The following is a 24,730-nucleotide window of genomic DNA, read 5'->3' on the forward strand; positions in this document are numbered from 1 at the left end:
AAAGAAAAATGTTTTATTCATTTTACGTTAAATTCGTAATATTTAATCATGTATACAGACGCTATTGACGATGACGATAACGTTGGCAGCGGTGGTGGTATTAGTGTGACCTTTATAGTAGTATTATAATTATATTATTATATATATATGTACCTATTTATAAAAATATTAAAAATCGCTGAATTTGAAAAAAAAATATAAAAACTTTTTTTGCAGAAGATTCACAGTGTACATTATAAAATTACAATACAACGTTTTTCTTCGCGTAAATTAATGTTTTCAAGCTTGAATTATTGATACACGCGTACGTTTTATTATTATTACTATTCTGATACGGTAGGTGCATGATAAATCTGCTCACATGAACGTTTATTCACAGTGTACTTTTTTTTTCGTATTTTCCAATTTCAACTCCTCGGCAAACGTTCAATAGGCATATTATTTTCCATTAAATTGATTGTATAACGTATGTAATACTACCCGCTTAGAGTTGTTTTTATGTTAGCGTACCTATGCGTTTTTGTTGTCCAAGATAAATAGCACACATTGACCTGTTTTTTATGAAAATATCGAAACCTTGTTAAATTAAGTCAAACGTTATTATTTTGTTTTGTGATTCTTTAATTTAAGTCATAATTGATTTCAATTAAAAAAAGTCTTTTATAACAATGTTAAACAGTAGCCATAAAATCCTTTTTGAAAGTGTGATGATGATATTATGTAACAAAATTGAAAATTACCGATTCGTTTACATCCCCTTTTTTGTTGTTGTTAGTCTCGTTAAAACTTTACTCGAGTTAAATTGGCACCGTTGTTAATGTCTCAGTGAGCTTGACCATAAATTTAAGTGACAGTGTTCGTTCGCAAAAAGCCTAATTATTGTTGACGCTTAATTAATCTTACCTATAGAGACGATAGAAATTATAGTAGTGATGATGATGACGATTTTATAATGAGTTCTAACAAGTATGCCTATCTACGTATTTTGTATTTAAGTGTATCGTTTAATTTTTCAGCTATTAAATGTATTTTATGATTATTTTTACAGTTGTTTTAATATTTATTTAATTTAATATTATATTGAAACCGAGAGTTTTCATTTTTAAATATTAAAATAATTTTAAATACAAATAAAATAACTTATTCTCTCTATTCGACGAGAAGTTTTTGTAATCAGAAAATTAAAACTATAATTAATAGCATTTTAAAATATTTATGAAAAGAGTACCAAATAATGAAATGTTTTTTTAAACCATCTAAATACACAACTTAAAAATATAGAGTATTATTAAAAAAAAATAGATATAGGTACATTATATGCGCCCAAATAAAATTAGGAAGTATAGAAAATAAAATGTTATATTAATTTTGTCTGTTGAATAAAAACATATAAAAAATCTAGCTATTTTTTATTTTATTTATTTATTTTTTTTTTTGGTCCATTTGGTAACTACATATAAACGCTAACTAATTATGCTAACTTCCGCACCCTAACGATTTTACGTAGTATTATGTATATTGTTTTAATGATTCTGTCATAATATTATGCTAATACATATTATGACCGGAAGTATTTACTATAATTATTCTTACACGATTAATCTTGACACAATGTTCGCATTATTAATTACATCTTATCATGTCTTATAAGTTATACTATTAGTCATTGTTTCTTATTAGTTACTAGTATAAAAGTTATCACAGTCGTTAAGTCGTTAAAAGTTATCTATGTGTTAGAATGTATAGTGAACAAATCGAGAATAGGATATTATTAGTGTTATTAATTATAATATATTTTATGTAACAAGTATTACAGGTATCAATTACAATAAATTTAAACGAAAAAAATATTGTTAAATCAACCACCACATATTGGTCTAATAACATTGTTTTTAATATTATTATAGGTACATTATAATTTATAGTGCTTACTATATACTCTGTAAGAGAAATGGTAACATTATTTTTATTGTTCCGTACTGTATGGTAAATATTAAACAATATATACGGTTAAACAATAACCTTAGTTTAGAGTACCAATTCATCTGTCAACCCTAAAGCCCTAAATCAATTTTTAGTTTATTATAATTAACAATTATTATTTCATTCAAAATAATAAGTTCTAACTTTATGTACTCACATTTTGGAAATCCCAGTCTAGTTTGTTCGGCCCACCGCCATTTGCCTTGTATGTAGATATTATCCGATTGTCGCAATCGAATAGGACGCATTTATGAGTAGAGAATACAATTACATATTAAATATTTGTTTGTTTGGTAATCTCAATGCGTTCGAGTCGTTGTGATACGAACGCTAATAAATCGTATAATTTTTTTTTTTTTTTTTTTATCAAAAATAACAATAATAATAAATAAAAATGTAATAGAATAGATTTTATTAAAATGTATCTAATTTATATTATTTATTTTAAAGCAAGTACTTAATACAAAAATTCCAATGAATCTCGCATATTTTTATTTTACTTTTTACTATTTATATTTGTCCAGCGCGCACATTTAGAACTTTCCGTGTTACAGTGCAAACGCACACTATGAATGAGTAACGCGACGCCGTAGCCAATGCGGTACTGGTGGCGAAATCTGTAATTATTATGCGATTCGGACACCCGGTAGTAGTAGTACGCCTTTTTTCTTCTTCTTTTTCGCATTCTTTTTTTTCTACGCTCCTTCTTTACAGCTGGTTAAATTGTACCTTTTCCCTTTGTTTTTCGCCTTTTATTTATTTATTATTTTTATTTTTTGGCACACAACCACAACTACTGTCAAAACGGTATGCAAATGTTTCAAATGAAATTCTATCTTTATTCACTCAGTATCCTCTATTTACCTGATAATAATATATTTATATGCTTTTTATTTTTTTTAGATTCATAACAATGTAAATACTGTTGACAATGATTTAATCGATTATTTTTATAAGTTAATTTATCTAGTATTATAACTAATAAATACTATAATATATTATGAGTCTAAAAAATTTTATATTGACATATTTTATAAACTATTTATTCTTACTATTGAAATCATTCTATACTTTTATATTGTAACAATACAATATGATATAATGCAGAAATTAGAAATATTGTAAAAAGTTAAATCATGCAATTATATTTTATCAAATAATGGATTATTTTTTACAATTTGTGCGATCTTACTCCTTAATTAATTTTTTAGTTTATAATACTATATCCGTTACAAAAATGTTAATGCAATTCTAAGATATTAATATATATATTTTAAACGTGCATTCTTTTGGCTTAATGGATACTTGTATTTAATAATTTAAAAAAATAATTATTTGTTAAGTTTATTAAATAAACAAATATTAAACTTTTTTGTATCACATTGCACTTTAATCATTAAGTTATACTTTAAAATATTTATTAGTTATATTTAATTTTAGAGTATAAGCTAAAAAAATAAAAAGATAATTACCGAATAAAGATTTTTTGGAATATTTTATTTTAAAAACTGTAGTTGTGAATGATAAATTATTTTTATTGAAATAGATTTATCAGATAAACTATTGTCTATTTCTAAGTGAATGTTTAAATTATTCGTAGTTATTATCAGCAAAAAGTGTATTGTTATAATATAGAGTTCAGTTTATTAGTTAATAATTAAATACTCTATAACAGTTGCATGAAAATGTTGTACAATATTTTTAAAGCAAATGTTTTTGTTTTGAATTTTGAATGTTAAGTTTTAGATTAAATTATTGTATGGTTAAACATTTCTTTATGTTGATTTGTTTTCATGACGTAGACGAGAGCATATAGTATTGTAAATAATTAGAAATTAACAAACTATTGTTTACCCGCTATTTATAGTATTTTATGTAATTATTAATGAATTTTAAATCCAATATTTTACTCTTATGCGCTACAAATACAAATACATCATATTGATTTGATGGGAGAAGTTGTAATATTTTTTCTTGAACGAATACAATAAAATGTCTAATACATCTATAATATATAATATAATATACATGTGTTCATAAAGTATGTTGTATTTTATGTGAGTTTTTTTCATAAAACAGGTGGTGTTCATTCTGTTTGTTGGTTGTTTTTTGTTTGTTGAAACGTCCAAAGTAGAATGTAGATAGGAATTTCATTTACCCGAACGACTCTAGGAAAATACGGTTGCAGAACAATATGCAAAGGAAATTTTATTTGGGATGCGGAAAAAACGACTCAAGTTTGCCAGTTAAATTGAACTTTTTCAATTTAAAAAAAAAAAAATCCGTTTCTCTGCACAACGACACAACTTTTTTGACAGCCAAAACATCGGTCCCCTCGGCCAATAGAGTACCATTGGTATATTCTGTGTATTTCGTCAATATATACATAACTCGAATGATGTTAGATTACCTAAAATAAGTACCTAATAATAATAATGTGATAAAAAATTAATAGCTTAACAGTTTATACACAATAGTGATTAATTTAGTTTCGGTACAATAATTGGACAACTTCAAAATTAAGGGGAAGTTAGGTAGTTAGAATAAATGAGAAGAATGAGTGAGTGATAGGGGGAAAGGGAAAGAGGAGAAAGAGTGAGTGTGTATGTGTGTGAGAGAGAAAAAGTAAGTGAGAGAATGGCACGCCGGCGCGGCGTTAAGGGTTCAAAATCAACAGGTACATTATGGAACAGCTCGCCCGATCTGTAATTGTGTACTGATTTCTTTTTTTTATAATTTTCTTTTCTATTATCTTGATAATCGTTGTATACAATGGTAGTTATGGTGTAGCGGTCGTTGGCGTATTGTAATTATATATTATAAGTACCACACGCTAAAACTCGATGGTGAAGATATTTATTATTATTTTATTATCATTATTATTATTATTATTTTTTTGGGGACAAACGGCCTTGCGTATTAAATGTCAATACGTTAACCATCGCGTTTCGACATGTGATGTTGTTTTATGTTATCGTGTTGCGACAGACAGATATAGGCTATAGCGCCTATAGCGTGTGTTGGTTGTTAGATTATGTTAAAGCAGGTATGATATAATGAGTAGCGTCGGCGACAACGTTTTTAATAATATTGTGTTTTGTAAACAGTATGCTATATATATTTCCCAATTATATATATATTTATATATTATAGCTAATCGAATCGATAAAGTTCGCCTTGGCCTACAGAAAGTCCAAGATTCTTCGCACACAAAATATATTAAAATAATAAATAAACGTATTCATATACGTTCATAAATGTACATGTACACATTCGCATACACATACAGACACCTAACACCCTTTACTTTTTCTTTACTCAAACATTCATACCATCAACATCCCATCCCATTCGCATACATATAGAGACGTACAAATACAGGCACACACGCACACACGTCACACATATACACACGTAAGCACGCACACAAGTACACACACACATTTACACGCACATTACAATAACGTGTTCTTGAAAATATTTAAATGGGTTGGTTATGTGGTCGCCGAATCGATAAAAGTGGAAGCACGCTGTGTAGAGTGTGATAGAAAGGGTGAAAGAAAGAGAAAGAGAGAGAGTGTGCGAGGGAGGACTGAGAGAGCAAGATGGGTGGTGTGTGTGAGAGAGAGAGTATGACGCGCGCCTGGTTTTATCCCAGCACTGCACTACGCATCAAAAGGTTACCATGGAAACCAGTTAATACGACCACTCTCCGCTACCACACGTTCTATCACGTCTATTCTCTCTCTTTCTCGCTGTTTTTCACTCGCTTTCTCACTGCCACTGCCTTTTCCACCCATCACCAGCACTATACCACCCACCTTCGCACTCTTTCCTGTGAACTATCCCTCACCGCTTGCTCTGGTACCGATCCTGACAATCCACCTTGCCCTTCACCGCTGTGGTCCCTGCTCCACAATGCGTCAACCGCGCGCGCCATCATTCCCCCAGTCGCCAATTTAGGCTTCATCTCGGTAAAATCTGTCCTGTGTCTTGACCCCTACACTCACTCCGTCGAACCCTTTTTACCTCTTTTACTTTTACCTTCCAATTATTATTATATCTCATTTGTGGAATGATGAACGGTGTGGTAAATGCGCCAAAGGAAAAAGACAGAACAACGAGATGGAATATATACGACAACGACGAGCGAAAAAGAGAAAAGGAGAGATGGCGAAAACAGTTATGAAGTGCGTGAGTGAGAAAGAGGGAAGGACGAGGAAAGAGAAAAGGCTCTCGCATTTATATCGAATAAGTTTTCGGTTCTTCCTCGTCACTGCTATCACGTCCACTCACCTCCGACCCCGATAAGAAAACGCGTCATTTTTTTATGGTCTCATGAATTTTAATCGCGACTTATCTTTAACGGACACCGCACGTACTATTATATGTGTTTCGACGTTTCGTATATTTCCATACTTCTTCGTAGTCTGCATCCACGCCAAGTAAAGAGTTTGATTCGCATATTTATTTTGATCAATGTGATCGTGTATGCGCAAGTGTGTGTTGTGTGTGCGTCCTATCATTATGTATAGACTGCTATAAAAATCTAACTATTTTAATATGAAAAAAAAAATAAATATATATTTTTTGAATTTTTCTAATGTCAAAGGACCTTTACCGTTATGTACGTAATTATGGTAATACGATTTTGTGAGAAATTGTCTGTTGACGAAATCGCACCTAATCTATATCTGTTAAATTTAAAATAGCTGACAAGTTAATATCACATTGTGTTTTCTCCAATAAATATTAAAATTGAATTATTACTGTAATTTTAGTAACGAAATCGAATTCGAAATTTTCTTATATCGGTGTGATATTTTTATTTTGTCATCGGATTTTATTGTGAATTAGTTTTGCACAAATTATTTTACACGGGCAACAGGATAAATATTACGTGTGCATATTAATTTCAACTAATATGTTTTGTATATAACATAATTCTTATACTGTATGGTATATTGTAAATCAATTTGATTGATCACGGTATAAATATTTCAATTTATTTTCCTCTATTTTGGCCCATATCAATGTGTTTGTGCTGGCATGCATTTTGGTACACTGTTTAATAAATGTATAGATCACCGATTACTAGTTAATTAATTGTCAACTGAGTGAATAAGCTTCACGGGTAGTGTACGTTTACCGGCATATATTAGTGCTTAACATCAATGCTGATTTATCACATCGATTATATTCACTGCGTTGCTATCTGTTTGCATATCCATCCGCCAATATCCGTTTTCCTCAGTCTCGTTTAACATTATAATATATTGTTCATCATAAAAATTGTTATGTCGGCTACACTTTATATTTTACTCATATGATGTACTTTATTCGATGTTTTGTAATCATAATAATAACAATTTAAACATCAATTATTTAATATACTTATTATTATATTTCATAAGCAGCGTACGTTTTATTTATCATCTACAATTTTGCGAACTCTCAAAATAGAACATAGCATCTAACTATGAAGTAATTACAATTATATTATATTTTGTAAAACGCATAGCCACTTTGCGTAAATAACGAACATGTCTTTAAATAAAATCATCAATTATACATTGTGTTTATTTTTACATTTCACAATATGTCTAACTTTATAGTAATATTTTTTTACCATTATTCAGTTTGATTGTATTGTTTATTATACAAATATGCCGTATTCTTAATAAATAAAACCAAATCACATATTATGGTACTGTAAAATATTAGTTATTTTATTGTGTTAGTCAAGTTTCAGTTATTTTTCACATTATGTTCAAGACCGTGCTTAGGATTTACGACGAATAAAAATTGCTCAAAATCCTCAAAATTGAATGAAAGTGTTCATCCGTAAGTCGCGATCCATGAACCGATTTTGTTTGTTTCATTTTTGAAAATATCTGTTCGCATACATACGTCAAGTCAAATACAGTAGCCATTTTTATTATAAAGTTTCTTAAAGCAGGGAAATCTTTGTGTGGAATTTTGAATACAATTTTAAAATATCGTTTTGTTTCATTTTTTGAAATTCATCACAGTAAAATCATCATTATATTTTCGTTTTTTTCTGTCTGAAATTTTCATACGGAAACTTTACAATTAAATATCGATATCACCCGTGTACTTAAAATAACGAACTGATCAAATTAATGTATACCTATTACCTACGATGTGTACCTCAATTCATAATCTTTTCAATAGACAATAAAAGATAAGAAAACAAGTCCAATATATAAGATTATTTTTGTACTTTTATACTTTGTGACCCGCTTGAAGATAATTGTTTACCAAAGTGGCCCGCCAAAGAAAAAAGGTTGGACATCATATATTATATAGTATGTATATTATGATGATTGATAAATTATTTTAGATTCGTTAACTCATTATTTGTTTTCATATATATATATATATATATATATATTTTTAAATAGACATTTAATTGACCTAATTACGCAAACTTACTGTCCTGAGGCTATGCTTTAATTTATCCATACTAAAATTAGAATTTTATTTGTGGCTTGTAATTTTGCTTGGCTTTACTTATCCTATAAAGTGTTTTTAAGGCTTAATAAATGCTTAAATTTGTATAGCATCTGGTAATAGTGAGGTTGTTTAAGGATAAATTGTTTGACGAATTTCTATGGAACCTATAGTGCCCAGTATAAAGCTTAACGAACCAAGTATTGTTTCACAACTTTCCTGCGTGGCATCATGTTCATTTATATTTTCTTAGCCTGTTCATAAATTAAATTAAATACGTGTAAATTGACTGGTGTGTTTTTAGAACATGTATATTTTATAACTTACAAGAAAATAAACAACTTTTCTAAGATATTTTTACTAATTTAATAGACTATCAAAATATAGGTTAAATTATAAAAAAAGTTATTTTTATTTTTAAAAAATTACCACTGTTTTGTATTTAGGTAATTAATATCTCATATTATTTATTATTTTTTTGTGATTTTGGTTTTTATAACAATGACTCGGTTACTGAGGCATTAGTTACAATTACTTAGGTAATAGAATAAAATTAGTTACAGTATTTACTATAGATTACATTATAATTTATAAATTAGATTGGTTAAATTTAAAAAGTTAAAAACTTTTTTGTTTTGCCTTAGAGTTTGACCCGACTGTATCATTAAAGTTTTCGGTCATCCCAAAGTTTATTCGATCCTGTTCGTTTTATTGTAGGTTTTATAATATTCTATAATATTTTACTTTTATGTAAGAATGTAATGAAAATTCGTAAGTTTGTTATGTGTGTAATATTTATAGTAAAAAATATTAATGTATTCATGTTCACATTAAAACCAAAAAATTGTTAAAAAATTAAGTTAAAAGAAATGTTTAAGTTTATTAATTCTAATGTATCTTCATTTTCATCTATTCAAGATTTGTATTGAAAGAACTTATGATATGAACTGAGACAATTTTCACAAATTATAAAATTTTATTATGTCATTATAAATTAGTAATTATTACAGTTTTTAAATCATTATACTATCATTGAATTATCTATTATCCTTAGTTTACAATGTTATACAATTCAAAAAATTTTCATTTGTCAAGTTATCAGCTTAAAAGTTTACAATAAAAAATATTAGTTCCTGTTTGAAAAGATAAGCGTATATAACAGAACACGAATTAAATAGTATAAAACATCTTTACTTGAAAATTGCAAGAATCAGTATTTTAATAAATTTATTATCTAAGGAAATACGGGAGAAGAGCATGCTTTGTGATTCACCCTGTGTATTTACTGTAGATATTATCTTTAAACGTTGTAACTTTGAAACTAATCGTTTATAGGAATTTTTAACGAATGCAATTAATAATTGAATCGCAATAAGTTTTTAACTATAAAGCGATATAAGCGATTGAAATATCTAAGTATTTCATTATATTTTAAATAAAAATTGATTTTTTATTAATCAATTATTTTGTAGCTATTTGTTTATTTCTAAAAGAAACACATTGTTTGTTAAAGATTTTATTTTGTTTATAATTATGCTAATAATATACACTACAAAGGGCGCGAAAGTGAATCATATCCTCGTAACAGATTTGCTATACGTTATTTAATAATTACTAGTTGGAATGATACAAATTGAAAGCTTATATAAACCGATCAAATCTTGGTATAGCATTGTATATTTAATGAGAATTCACAGTTTTGTAAAATAGCACGTGTGCACATTTATTGAATAGTTATATTTTTCAAGATTAGCTTATAGTTAAAACATACGTGCAACTACGTAAGCAAAATATCTATCGGATATTCTTTGGATGTATTCAATGAATTAATAAAATTATACCATAGTGTCATACGAATACGATATGTATAACTATACTGATTTTTAATATTATTATGCACATGTTATGTTTCAGTTAGACGGTCGTATGTTGGCGGGTCAAATGAAACGTGTCAGTGGCGGGGTCGGTAGAAATATAGCGGACGCTTTGGGCCGGTTCGGACACGATGTCTGTTTTTTGTCCGCTGTCGGGGACGACTCGAACGGCGATACGATAATCAAATCGCTCGACCACATAGTTAGTATTATTTTTTCATTCACGTCGTTATGCTTTACACATTTTCTATATCATTCAGATCATTTTTATAGAACACAGACAAAATCGTCGTTGCCAATAATCAGTCGACGTCTTGGTGCGTAGTGTTCCAGAGCCAACATGGCGATTGCATGGCTTGCATCGGTGACATGGAATGCCACAAACGAATAAATATTGACATGATAATTTATGGACTTGGCCTGTTAGATTATAATATGTAATATAATTCCTTTTGAAATATTATCGAAATGATTTAATAGTAGACAAGCGACGTAATCGCACATATAACAGTGTGGATAGGTACCTAATATACCTCCTAATATACCTAAAATTCTCAGTTGAATAATTTGTTTTCTCTGTTAATTGAATTTCTTGATACCGTCGATGTGATTGAATTTAATTTATCAAGTTAATATTTTAATTGTTTTGACAACATCGAATATTTGATCACTCAATTATTACTATTAGTTTTAACTTTTTAGGCTTTATTAATTATTATAATATTTTATTTATATGGTAATAATAAAAAATAAAAATTAAGAACTTAATTTTTTATTTGAAATATTTGAATATACTTTTATTTATTATATAAAATGAAAAATAATAAATTAATGAAATACATTGAATGAATTTAAATGTACAATATAAATATAAATTTGCTAAAGATAAAATTACCTACTAAATGTTTTTATTAATGATACATAACATATTGTATATCCGTATACATATTTATTTCACAACTTTATCGGCAATGATTATTAGTTACGTACATCGTATTTTTATATTATTTTAATGTTATAAGGTTAGGTACAATACATAAGGAATTATCAAATTATATATTATCTTTATAATATTTATAAAATAACATGTTAATGTAAACCACAACTGTAAACTTAACTTTATTTGTTAAAACCTTGTAGAAAAAAAATATTAATTAATAAATAAAAAAATTTAATAAGGTTACATATTTTACAATAATAGTATTTATTGTATAATAATATAAATTATAATTAAGTGAACACATTTTTATTAGATGTTTTAATTTTACTAAATAAAATTAATTTAATTCTAGAAACTTGATAAATACATTTTTTAGTTTAGATTTCATTCAAGGGCCAATAATATATATTATAATGTAAGTTATAACTTATAATTGATTGTATAGATATTAAAACAATAAAATTATATCTAAAATATGCAGCCACATAATTTAAATTAAATTAAATTTTTTAAAGGCCATTATATACATAATACATATCCATATATATCTGTGTGAAATGATACCTATGTATTATACCTTTAAGTGTAAGGAAATTAAAAGTTTATTTACTTTAGTTTTTATGATTATGACCAAAATAATGTGAGCGGTATTCAAATAAATCTTAGTAGGTAATAAAACATTCATTTTAACTTAATGACTTGATAAAAATTAAAGTTTTTGTAATTACTTTTATTGTCTGAAATAATATTTACTTAATGGACTAAGAATTTAAAATGAATTATTAGGTACTTAATATTTTGTATATTCCGTTTAGCTTATAATAATAAAATCGTTTTGTTATTTATTGTAAAGTTAAATAAATATTAAAAGAAATTCATTTAGAAAGTTGTCAAATACGATAATCGTATAAATTTATAACAATGTAGAATACAATTACTTAAAAGTTTATTTTCAATTAATTCTATCAAAAGTTTACAATTTGAAGATCGAGTTGAATCATATGAAACACAATGTCGCATTATATATTTTTAAATTGCTATTGCTTATAGTTATAAATCACATTTATCTCATAGTTCTAAAACAATCAATTTCGGCATTAGTACAATAACTGTTGGCATGTCAAAGTCATTTTTAATTAATTGTATTTCATTTTTAATTTATTAATACTCAATGCTCAATTAAAAAAAAAATAGAATAAACCCACCTTGAAGATTATGAGCAGTTAATTTTACAACTATGTTGGATTTTTATTACTTTTTTAAGTTAAAATTATTTATGGTTTTAACAACTTAGATCAGTGACAAAAATTTAAAAAAATCCTCTTTGGACTTACCTATTTTTTTTTCTTTTATAATGCAGTTGTTCAAAATTTGATTTTCTGAAATTTTAAATGTAATTAATAACTCTATTTTAAAATTTTTGAGATTTGAACTTAATTTTTTTTCTACTTAAACAATATTAACTGAAATTAGAGTATAAAAAATCACTTATTTTCAACATAATTATGTTGACCATTTTTGAATAATCTTTATTTTGCTCTATTTCATGTATCAAACTCAATGACATTTTAAAGTTTAAATAGTTCTAATATTTTTTTTTTTTTTAAGTAATTTAATTTGGTATATTTTTAATTCACTTAAAATTATTATAAATAATCTGTGTAATAATTTTTTTTTTTAAATAAATTGTATTATTATTTCATGAATCACATCATTGATATTGTTATCATAGATAAAAAAAAACATTGATGCGTTGTATCAAAGTCCACTTGTGGTTATGGATGGCAATGTTTGTCCGGAGACAATGGAATTTGTAATTGGATTTTGTAACGAAGAAAATATACCAGGTAAGGGTTCGGTTGTCAAAAACGGAGTAAATCTGTTTTGGATATTCTATAGTTTCTCCAGTAATTTATGATTTGTTGTGCTCTGCAGTATACTTTGAAACTACTGACATTGCTGTGGCTTCCAAACCATTTTATTCGGATATGTGGAAAGCATTTTCCTTTATATCTCCAAATCTAAAAGAGCTACAAGAAATATCAAAAAAACTTCCAGGTAAACATTACCGTATTTTAATATAGTAGTTACATGTACATGTATTTCAGCACATGTTTCTGATCGTAATATTTATCTAGTTTTTAAATGTTTTTATTTTTTGAATTTGGAGTTACACATTTAGAATGCACCATAATAAATATTGATTGTAGTGTTGCCAGTTTTACATAAAATCATAATCATTTTTTGTAGTTATTTAATAATTTCCACTATGTTTTTATTATTAAACCACATAATTTTGAAAGTGTAAAAAAATAATAATAATAATAATAATATATATAAAAACATTGTAATATTTTCATGAAATATATTTATTTTTAATTACTTCAATAGTTAACTCCATAATTTAATTTGAATTATCAAAAATAATAAAAATAATTATTATTAATTACAATAAGTTCTTTTTTAAATATTATTTTTTTTCGCATAGATTATTGTTACGATTTTCAAAGACAATAGTTAAAAATAAGTTAATCATTAATCAAATAATTATTACTTATTAGTTGAATACTTCATATCACTTACTAGTATTTATTTTATGAAAATAATAAAATTATTTTTCAAAGATTATGTATTTGATTTATAATATTTATTTTAAAATGTTAACATTTGATAATTTTCTAACTTTCTGTAATGATATAAATTTGCTTATCAAGATAAATTAACTTTTAGAAATTCTCAAATCAAAAAACAAAATTTTTTTGTTACATGCTTTGTTATTCTTCACCTTAAAAGTTTTTATTGTTTACAATATATTATATTATTATAATTCCAATTGATTAACTAGCTGTTCTTTATAGTTCCTCTTACTGTTATGTACATTTGCTAAAGGACTAATGGCTTTTATCAGTTTTATTTACTTATTCAAATTAGTTACGCATAAGAAATTGTATCGCTCTTTTGCACATGAATAATTTTAATGATCAAAATTTGTTCATTTATTTTCTAGGATGTACGGCTTCATTAATAATTTAATATCAATAGTATAATTGTTATTATTAATATATCTTAAATGTTATAGAACATTAATATACGTATCATATTAATAATCAATTTAAAAACATTATTGTATAATTTATCAGTAGTTTTATAACTTAGATTATTGAAGGTCATTCAATTAATATATTCATTATTTCAATAGACGAAAGGATTTTATGATTTTATCTGATGATTCATATATTTTGAAATTTGAAATCGACATAGATACTAATAAATAATATAATGAAATTAAATATAGATTAAATTGTTATTGTTTTTTTAGAAGCTATTCTAATACTATGTAACATGTACCGATAAAAATACAGACATATATCTATCTCATTGATTTTTTTGTCGTCAATGATATTATTTTATTTATATAATTTTTATAACCAATACTTAAAAAATTTGATTTTATAATATTTCTACTGTATTAGACAACCAAAAATATAATGCATTTAAACTGATATTGTTTGATTTACTAAATAATCTTTATTACAAATTAAAAAAACATATTAAAATATTAATTTTTTTATGTTTTTAACAAAGTTAAAATAGCTTTATTTAGAGTTATAGAGTTAATTTATGTTAATATTTTAAAAGTTAAACTACTTATTTGGATTACGTTTGAAAATAGTTATCTAAGTTTTAAAGACTACTTAAAAAGTGAGTAAAAGAGTATAGTAATAAGGAAGTGGGTATGTTTGAGGAAAGGCGTAGCACAGATATAAGTATGAATTTTTCAGACGATTCTATATAAACCATAATTTTTCTAGGATGACGTATAAATGATACATACGTCATATTGTGTTTATTTTCTGGTTTTTTTTCCATCAACTTGAAAATATAATACTTGGAACCATGTTATTTATTCTAACTAAATAATGTTTAAAAACAAATGACTTTGACATTAGCAATTTTCATTAAAATTACAGTATCCTTAACAAGTAATATTAAGTGTATAGTATAATTGTTTATAACATATTTTAAACTTCATATAACAATATCGTAATTTTCTCCTGAGCCTCCTATACGAAATTAATAGCCCAATAATATTTATATACCGCTAACTAGTCAACTATTCAAAAGGATCTTTTATATGTAAACAATTATTTTCTTAAAACTATTACAACATTTTTAGAATAATGATTTTAGATAATTGAAATTATTGCAAAAAAATAAAAAATAAATAAATATATTTTACTGTTTTTTTAAATTTTTATTAGTGAAATTAAACATCATTTTTTGAGTTTTTTCTTTTTTAGTGACAACGCATATTATCAATTTAATATTCTAAAGTAGTATATTTTTTTAAGTTGTATTAAAACAAAATGTTGGTAGTGAGGTACTTGAAACTAGGTGGACAATGACAATGAAGGAACACATACGCAGTCTTATCGCCTGTAGCAATATAATATAATATGAAATATTTTTGAATTTGCGTGGAAAAGAATATTAAGAAATACCATGGTTTTAAAATTTTCCCAGCCTAACAGTGTGTGGACACTGCAGAATAAATATGTGTGTATTGGTGAAGTAATCGTTAAAATCGTTTTTACGCGACAAAAAGAAAACGGAAATCAACGAAGATGCGGGAATAAGTTGTGAAAGTGCTGTTATCGATAAACAAATCACAGACTTCTTACAAATCCTTGACAGCAAAAGAATTGTGGGTTTTCGTCGCCAATCGGAGATCGAAATATCATGGTTACTCTCCCGTGTACTTTTCATTACTTATATAGACATATATATATATATTTATATTAAGTGAAGTGTCAGAAAAACAAATTGGCTCAAAAACGATATATTTGTATGTGTGTGTATTTAAATTATGATTTCATATTTCTATTGAACGTGTCATTTTTTTTATTGGAATACATTTGTATTCTGTTTTTAGAAAACATGGCATTACGAAGTATCCCTATTGAAAATTGTATTTATTACTGAATTCAAAACCGTAAATATTTAACGAAAAAATATTAATTTAAAAAAATACATATTGTACGTTATTGTTGATACAAATTCACAAAAAGTATTATTTTTTATACCTACACTAGAGTTATTACACAAGTTATGTTGTAGTTTACTTATCGTTGATAATTGTTAAAAATAAAATTTTCAAAAATATATTATTATTACTTTTATAGTTTTATTTCATTTTTTCATAAAATTAACAATTTAAAATACGTATATATATACTGACCGTCAATTTGTGACTAATGTATTCTTGACATGTTTTATATATAATTCGATGTAATAATCCTATTGTAGTTTATATTTATTGTATGGAACAATAACTAAAAATTTTGAATGATATCTATGCATTTATATTTTAAGGGTTACTTCATATAATATAAAACATTATTATTTATGACCTTATAAATACTGAGGGTCTATATTTATTATACAAATTTTATATTGTTTATTGTTTACACTAAGGGTAATTTATTTAACAACATTACAGCTTTAATTTTCAATAATTTTTTTTTCGACATGATTCTTAGGTAAATACAATATAATTTAAACTATTTAACTAACCTATAATACTTATTTATCTTTTATTCGTTGTTTTAATAAAATATTTCAGTGAATATTTTAGATTGATGTCATATAACGATACATTAATTTTGTTTTTTTCTAGTAAAAACTTTTTAGATTTTGATTCTTTTTGATTAAACCGAGTGCAAAATATAATTATATAAATATATTTTGCGTATGACTACGAATTAAGTAATTTTTACAGTATAAAAGAAAAGAGTTACTCAGTATAAAATACAGAAAAAAAAATAAATAATGAACTCTTTTCAAAAATTCTATTATACCTTGGCTATGTTCTTATTAAATTAAAAATGAGAAGCTACATAAATTTCTTTGAGGTTTAATAAGACTACACATCTCTAATCAAGAACGGCCATTAACTAGTTAAGTTGTATTACGTGTATATAAACAACTTTTTAACTTCACTTGAGTGGAGTTGAAAAGAATATAAGAGCGCCGTTTTTAATGAGAGAGAAAAAATATATATATTTTTTTAACTAGTAGATACGGCTGATAATTGATTTAAAAACTGTATAAAAATATAATAATTCTATCTAATGCTTCGCAGTTATTATTTACATTTAACCATCAGAGATATCAGATTCAACTAATATTGTTTATACTTGCCAACTGTCATTGTATTGAAAGTTATAATAAGTACTTTATTATTTGTGTTTCACTATTTATACTATTTATGTCAATTAGATATGTTATGTTTAATATTATACTAGTCAGAAATTAAGTTTGGAAATTTCTAATACTATATTGCTTGACATATATATATAACACAATTGCGTAGGACGAAAATCATTATAATGGCATAGGCAAAAGGTAAAATGGTGAAATAAATTATTATGAAAATGCAAACAATTCTAATTTGTTATAGTTTTTGAAATAGTTATAATATTATCGTATTCGACTATTCGCTATATGTATGTAAGTAGGTATTTAAAAACTAAATTATATTTATTTTATAATTTTTTATTGGAAATATACATATATTATTTGATTATGAATTATAATCCAATATAATTATAAAGGAGTTTTTTACGTGAGAAGTCGATGAATAGGTTTAATTTTAAATATAAAAATAAATATTTTTGTCTATTTTCCTATGTTCTGTACTAACTAGTGTTATTGATGATTAAATGTATTTAGTAATTTATCTTCCACTCATCGCAACACTTAAGTTATACAACCATCTAGGTGAAGTTGATTTTGGCTTGACGTTATTTAACATTTCGATGCTGCGATAGAGTAGATATGAAACTAAATTCATGGTTTTAAATTCATATTAATATATTATATCATCACTGTTAAGTGTATGTTATAATTTAATAGATATTTATAGTTATCTATTTTTTATTCGGTCTGTCAGTCACACAAAGCCAAGATAATTACAGATGTATGTTAAAAACAATTTTAAAAGATATCTATAACCCATAAATAACTATTTAATCGATTGATTTTTTGTATAATCAAATCTAAAATTAATATAATTATTTTTTTTTGGTATTGTTTGTAGTATATTTATAATAATATGTTATTTGTCGTGCAAGTTAGAAAACGGGATGAAAACGATTTGCTGAATAATAATGTACAGTATGCATACATTTAAAAAATACTTACCTCTGTAGAAGTTCATCTTATTCAACGAGACAGAGTAATATTTTAATATTTTTTATTTTTTTTTTTAATTTTAAAATGTATGTTTTGATGAACCAAACAGATTTGTTTTCTGCTATGGATAAACGTACCACTTTGATTATTTAACAATTATTTCAACGGATAAATGTACACTGTAGGGATACAGTGCCACACCATCGGTGGATATGTTTTGACAAAATGTTTTACGAAAGATTTTTGTTTTTCATTTGCGTACTTCCCAACGGTATATACTGTGTACATTTAATTTCTCTTTCTTGACGACGAACGACGTCATCAGTGATTAATGTACCAAAACTTCTTACATGAATACCACTCAGACGTCAAGAGCCAGCGTGTAGATGCATGCACAATAGCAACGTATTGTCTTCCATCAGCGGTTTATAGCGAATAAGTTATTCTGAAATCACTCGGAACTATAAAAACATTACAATTATTTCGATTGTGAACAGTAGTAGACGATTTTTTAAGGAGGAGAGAGAGACAGAGATAAAGGAATGATAAAAAAATAAATAAATATAATTTAAATTTTATGCGATTCTTGAAATTCAAACTTCATCCGAAGTTTTTTGATTTTATTTTTGGTTTGTCAATAACATTGAAAAACCGTTTATTTTTAAATTAAAAAAGTTGATTCTACCTCTCTCAAGATGTCTTTTAAATTATTATGATATAGTAGTTATATTTATCTGCTTATCTAAAATAAAATAAATATCCAACAAATTGTTTTTAAAATAGTTGATTAAATATTAATATTAAAAAATTACCTATTAAATATAATACAATTTTATGAAATGTAATTGATTACATAAAATATAAATTTGAATGAATTATTTGTATTTTATATCAGTTACAATATGATATTGTAAAAAATAAGACTAAAGGAAAATAAACTAGTTATTTTAAATAGTTAAAATTAGCCTGTTTATTCTCGTACATTAATTATTTTATCTAGACATTATTATTTTAGACATTATAATTTTGAATACTAAATAAATCATTTTTATAAGGAAATTCTCACCTCACAATATAAAAAATAGTAATTTAATAAAAACAAAAATTAAACCCTCTTGGTGTTATTAATGTTTTTAATTTTATAAGGACATATGTTTGGTACAATAATAATAAAGTAAGACTTGTTGTAGAATACTTTTTTAAAATATTTTATTTGTAAAAATAATACATCATTGTAAAATCAAAAACTTCATCGCTATACTTAAAATTTAAAAATACGAAAGAATTATTATTCTTTCAAACTTAATATTGTTTAATTAAATTAAATTTTATTTATAAACAGTAAAATGCATCATCAACTAAAAGTTTGAACGAATCTATTTTTGTCGTTTTTTTTTTTTTTTATTGGTTAAAAATTTAATCGCGGCTTTTTAAATCGAAATAATTGTAAAATAACCGTCTGTCACAAGGGAGTTCCGTGATGGTTCACAATATAAGGGACGTGAGTTTGGTATTACAATGTTTGTAGAATTTTCTTAAATATATCTAATAATGTTTAGATAAACTTGTTGGATAGTGTTGGAAATTTGTTGTTATTTGTTATAAATTAGTATATCAAAACACATAAAAAAAAAATTTATATATTATTTAATTCCAAAAGAGTTAATTAACACGCGAATTTCAGTTAAAAAAAAATTAATATATTTTAAACATAGTAGAAACTAAAAATATTCGGTAACGATTTATTTATAATTTTGATAGTTAAATTATTTAAGAAACTACAATATTATGTACCAGTAAACAAATATAACTTTAGAATGTCGTAGAGTTTAATAATTTAATTTGACTTATTTTTATAATTAATTAAAATTGAAAATCTGTTCTTCTTGAAGGCGTTTATAACTTCAATATTATTATAATTTTTTTTTGTTTTCCTAAAATGTCTATAAGTAATGTAACTTAAAACTGAAAACTTGCACAATTATTGTTTACCAATACCTCATTATAATACGAATATGCTATGTTTTTGTTTGATATTGTCTTATTACTAAAATCATGAAGGTACATGTCCTAGGTTTAACGTATTTGTTGACTATATTATTCGATTAGCGTTATTAACGATAATTTGACTATTACACCCTAGATATTATACCGAAATCATCCATGCTTGGACCTTATCTTCTTTATTATACACTTATTACCTAAATAACACTGTGTATGAGGATTATAATTTATGTTTGAATATGAGAAGATTAAAGCTTTTGATTACATATTTTAGACATTGAAGTGAACAAAATCTCTGTAGAAAATTAAGTATAAATCTTTTTAATTTTTAAAATAAATTTTATGTAATACATTCTTATAATTAAAAATTCTGCAAAGTCATTTTTTTATTTATTATTTTTTCCTTTACTAATTTACTGTGTTACCAGTTAAAATCTTAAAAAATAAACATAAAAAAAAAAACAGGAAATTCTTCTCGCAGATACATAATATTATATCATAATAATATATGTCTATATTTTGTATGGAATTTTGAGCAGCACCATAATTTCTCTATTTAATGTTTATTTATAATTATAGGTATAAAATGAATATATATAGTGATAGCAATATCTCTTTAATAATTTAACAATAGTTTCAGCGATATTATATCTTAATAATAATAATTCAAAAACATTATGATACAAGATACCTATATAAGTGCATAACAGTATATCTATACATAAATAAAGTAATCACAATTTTGTTAATGCAATTTTATACTTTTGGATCTCGGATCGCGTATGTGCAATGTTACGCATGTTATTCAAATCATATGAATGTTGTGTTTGTATTTTTCAATTTGTTTTATACTATGACACGTTAAAAATTTATTAAAATTAAGTATTTTTTTCTCGCGATTTCCACCTTGACTAAACTTATTGATAATATAATAGTAAGAAAACTTAGTTTATTTAATTATATACACTAACCAATTCGCTGTGCTTTATTTCTTAATCAAGATTTATCATTGATAGTATTATTTTAAAATATAAATTATTATTATTTTTCACGTGTTTTTATTTTTTTATTGTAGGAAATAACGATCTGTTGTATAATATAATAGTTTTACAATAGAAAATTATCAAGTAATTTCACTTTGGATTTTTATTATATATTATCAATATTAAATTATTTTATTTCTATGTATACATTTTTCAAAATTTGGTTTAACAAAATTAATTATTCATTTATTATTTATTAATTAATGTATTATTTTATGATAACATTAGTAAGAAAAATATGTTTTGATATTGAATAATGAGTTCGCATCGTTTACACTCGGTGTCTCTAACGAATAATACTTTTAATGGTTGAATAAATAATCAAGCTGAAAATAAAACATTTAATATTGTGTTTGTGCATAAACGAGGTACACCTATTACACCATTAAGAATTTTTCGAACCATCTATCATCATATAAAATTACCCCGATAAACTTAGTTTTACGTTTACCGATTAACTAGTACATAAAACCGTTAATGTAAGTTATAAAGTACAATTTATTATTGACGGTTGTATTATGAATTGTGTCGATAGATACGTTTTAATATTGTCACGTCGATTGTACATGTCGTGTTATATTACATTACGTTTGAATGCTCGTGTAAAGAAAAAAATACGATTCTCTATCGACATCTTATATATACCAGAGTATACCTCGTAAGAGTCTATCAAGATTTATTAGCCTATGTTCCTATACATATTAAGATATACCAATCTACAAAATAAATAATAAATTCTCAACGTTAAACTATTAAATCGTACAAATTACTTGCCAGTGTCGTTAATATTTTTATTGAAATGATGAAATATGCAACAGTGTAGTATTAATCTATTCATAACGCGGTTAAATTATAAATCGTAATATTTCCCGAGTTTGGTATTGTAAGAAAAAAGGGTGGTGCTGTTTTTTAGCTATACGCGTGTTTCAATTTGTTTTAATCGATTAATTAATTTTCGTTTGTCCAATCAATACAATCTTAAAAAAGCAGTGTTCCTTTATGCTAGTTTATTTATTAATTTCAAATCATACAAAATAATTGCTAATAATAATTCTTTATTTCTGACCTATATTCTACAACTTGAAATGGAGTATTCATAAGTTGGATATTATACTGCATGATATACTATATACAAACATAATACATATTTATAATATTTATTTATCTAATGTTTATGGAATATATTTAGAGCATAAGTGTAATATGCTGTTGTATGATTAAATCGCGAAATTATTATTTCATACATAAGTATTACGTTTATGCGTAGGATAGATTCAACATGTCAGAGTTATAAGTCGTGTGTTATTTTTCTCGAACGATCATGAAACATAATCTATAAAACATTTCCATTAATTAAATTTATCTCCAGAATCATAATTCATCACCAAATATTTCCGGCAAGCACACATAGTAATCATTTGTCTCGTGCTTAATTGTATATTATGTTAATTTTCACTGATTTTTAATCATTATCCTGGTATTGTGTTAGTATTTATTTAGAATGAAGTCCTTATTATAGTTTCAATATTTTTTGGAATTTGCAGTCTGTACGAAAACTTTTAAAATCACCAAGGGCTATTCGTTATTAATTAAACTACAGTCACGTTTAACCTCGATTAAACATTATTTTTTAAGAGTATTTACCTTTAAAGTAGAAATTACCAATTTTTACTGGAAAAAATTTTAATTAAGAAATTTTTATCAGTACAATATTGTAGTGTGACTTAAGAATTCTTGTTAACGTCAAGTAATTGCATATTTGGTTATATTTAAATATAGTCCTTATTAAACAAATTATGGTAATGTCCAATTGTAAAAAAAAAAAAGTGTGTAAATACTTATGCTCCTGAATGTGATTTTCGTAAACTCATTAGGTATGAAAAAACCCGATAAAGAATTAAATTTCATATCTCTAATGAGCTTTTTTGGTGATACGTCAATCGATGGTTATCGTTATAATAACCACATAGTCAGAAGATACTTGTAATTGTATACTTTTTCATCATTGTGTTCGCAAAGATTTCGAAATAAGTTGATCTTTATTCGTTTAAACATAATCAAACCCGCGTGCTTGATATGAAGGTGTTGTGTGTACGTGTAAGTGCATAACAGTAATCGATGGACAACTTCCTTATCATCGAATAATAATTTAGAACGCTTTGTGAGAGACACCAAAGGGAATTTCATTCTGTTTTTTCATTACAGCTGAAGTGCGTGTAAATTACGCCATTAAAGTTTCCATTAACGGCGGCGATGAATTCGAGACACGAGATCGCATAATGAATAGTTCAAAAGACATCGTTTGTAAGCTAATATCTCACATTCCCGTCATTATGGTAACGCTTGGCGACAAAGGGCTGTTGGTATGTAAAATATATATAGCATATTATATAATATGTATTATATTATGTATAGATTTTTGAACTTGAAGCATTAGAGTCCAAAAGGTTGTTCGTTAAAAAAAAAAAAAAAACAAAAAATACAAAAATCTTTTGTGACCAAAATATCTAAACGATGTGTTTTTGTTTTGTGACAGTTGGCCTCGAGACAATCCGATGACACGGTTTCGTTAGTACATTATCCAGCGCAAAAAATAGAAACGCCTGTCAGTACTTCTGGAGCTGGTGATTGGTATGTACATATCGTCTTGTAAAAAACTTACATTATTATTTTGCCTTATTCGTTCCAGAAAGTCTATGCTTTCTTAAACTATAATCATTTTCAATAATACTAATTTTTATTATTTACGCAAAGTTAGTATTGATATGAGAATCAATTATTTTCCCAACAATGGTTACTCTGTGTCCCAGAAAAGTTATATGAAAAAGAAAAAGATAAAATAGATTAGTAACCTTATTTTAAAGAAAAAATATAATTAAATAGGTAACTGTTATGTTGTGCAGTAGATGTCGATTTTACTTCATAAATAAGTAAATCTTTGCATACGAAAAACAATTTTGAATGAAGACCTAAAGTGTCGTTCAATCTATGTGTATTTTATAATTTATTTATATTGTTATTATAGTTATTTACTTTATTTTATTTTATTAATTTTTCTATAAACATTGTATTTATTATACTATTTAATTATTAAAATAGTATCTATAATTTATAACATATTATATTATTGTTATTAACTTTTGGACCAATATCGACTTATTGCAAAATATGTGTATACGTTTGTGGTATGAATAGTGTTGATGATAAATTGTTATTTT

The 24,730-nt window shown here is 25.4% G+C and overlaps 2 protein-coding genes across 3 annotated transcripts in view; one reads left to right on the forward strand and one right to left on the reverse strand.

Moving 5' to 3' along the window:
- LOC112598230 overlaps nt 1-2,375 on the reverse strand; it is a 70,321-nt gene extending 67,946 nt beyond the window's left edge. The window contains exon 1 of the mRNA XM_025344634.1: nt 2,141-2,375. The gene's annotated coding sequence lies outside the window, so the exon portion shown is untranslated. The remainder of the gene's footprint in view (nt 1-2,140) is intronic.
- LOC112598229 (pseudouridine-metabolizing bifunctional protein C1861.05) overlaps nt 1-24,730 on the forward strand; it is a 132,625-nt gene that overhangs the window by 72,759 nt on the left and 35,136 nt on the right. For both annotated transcript variants that reach the window (XM_025344632.1, XM_025344633.1), the window contains exons 10-15: nt 10,372-10,533; nt 10,605-10,733; nt 13,004-13,118; nt 13,207-13,329; nt 23,718-23,875; nt 24,049-24,143. In XM_025344632.1, coding sequence (XP_025200417.1) covers nt 10,372-10,533; nt 10,605-10,733; nt 13,004-13,118; nt 13,207-13,329; nt 23,718-23,875; nt 24,049-24,143 — 782 coding nt within the window. The remainder of the gene's footprint in view (nt 1-10,371; nt 10,534-10,604; nt 10,734-13,003; nt 13,119-13,206; nt 13,330-23,717; nt 23,876-24,048; nt 24,144-24,730) is intronic.

Source organism: Melanaphis sacchari, unplaced genomic scaffold, assembly GCF_002803265.2.
Source record: "Melanaphis sacchari strain LSU unplaced genomic scaffold, SCAv2.0 Contig45_pilon_pilon, whole genome shotgun sequence".
NCBI classification, from domain to species: domain Eukaryota; kingdom Metazoa; phylum Arthropoda; class Insecta; order Hemiptera; family Aphididae; genus Melanaphis; species Melanaphis sacchari.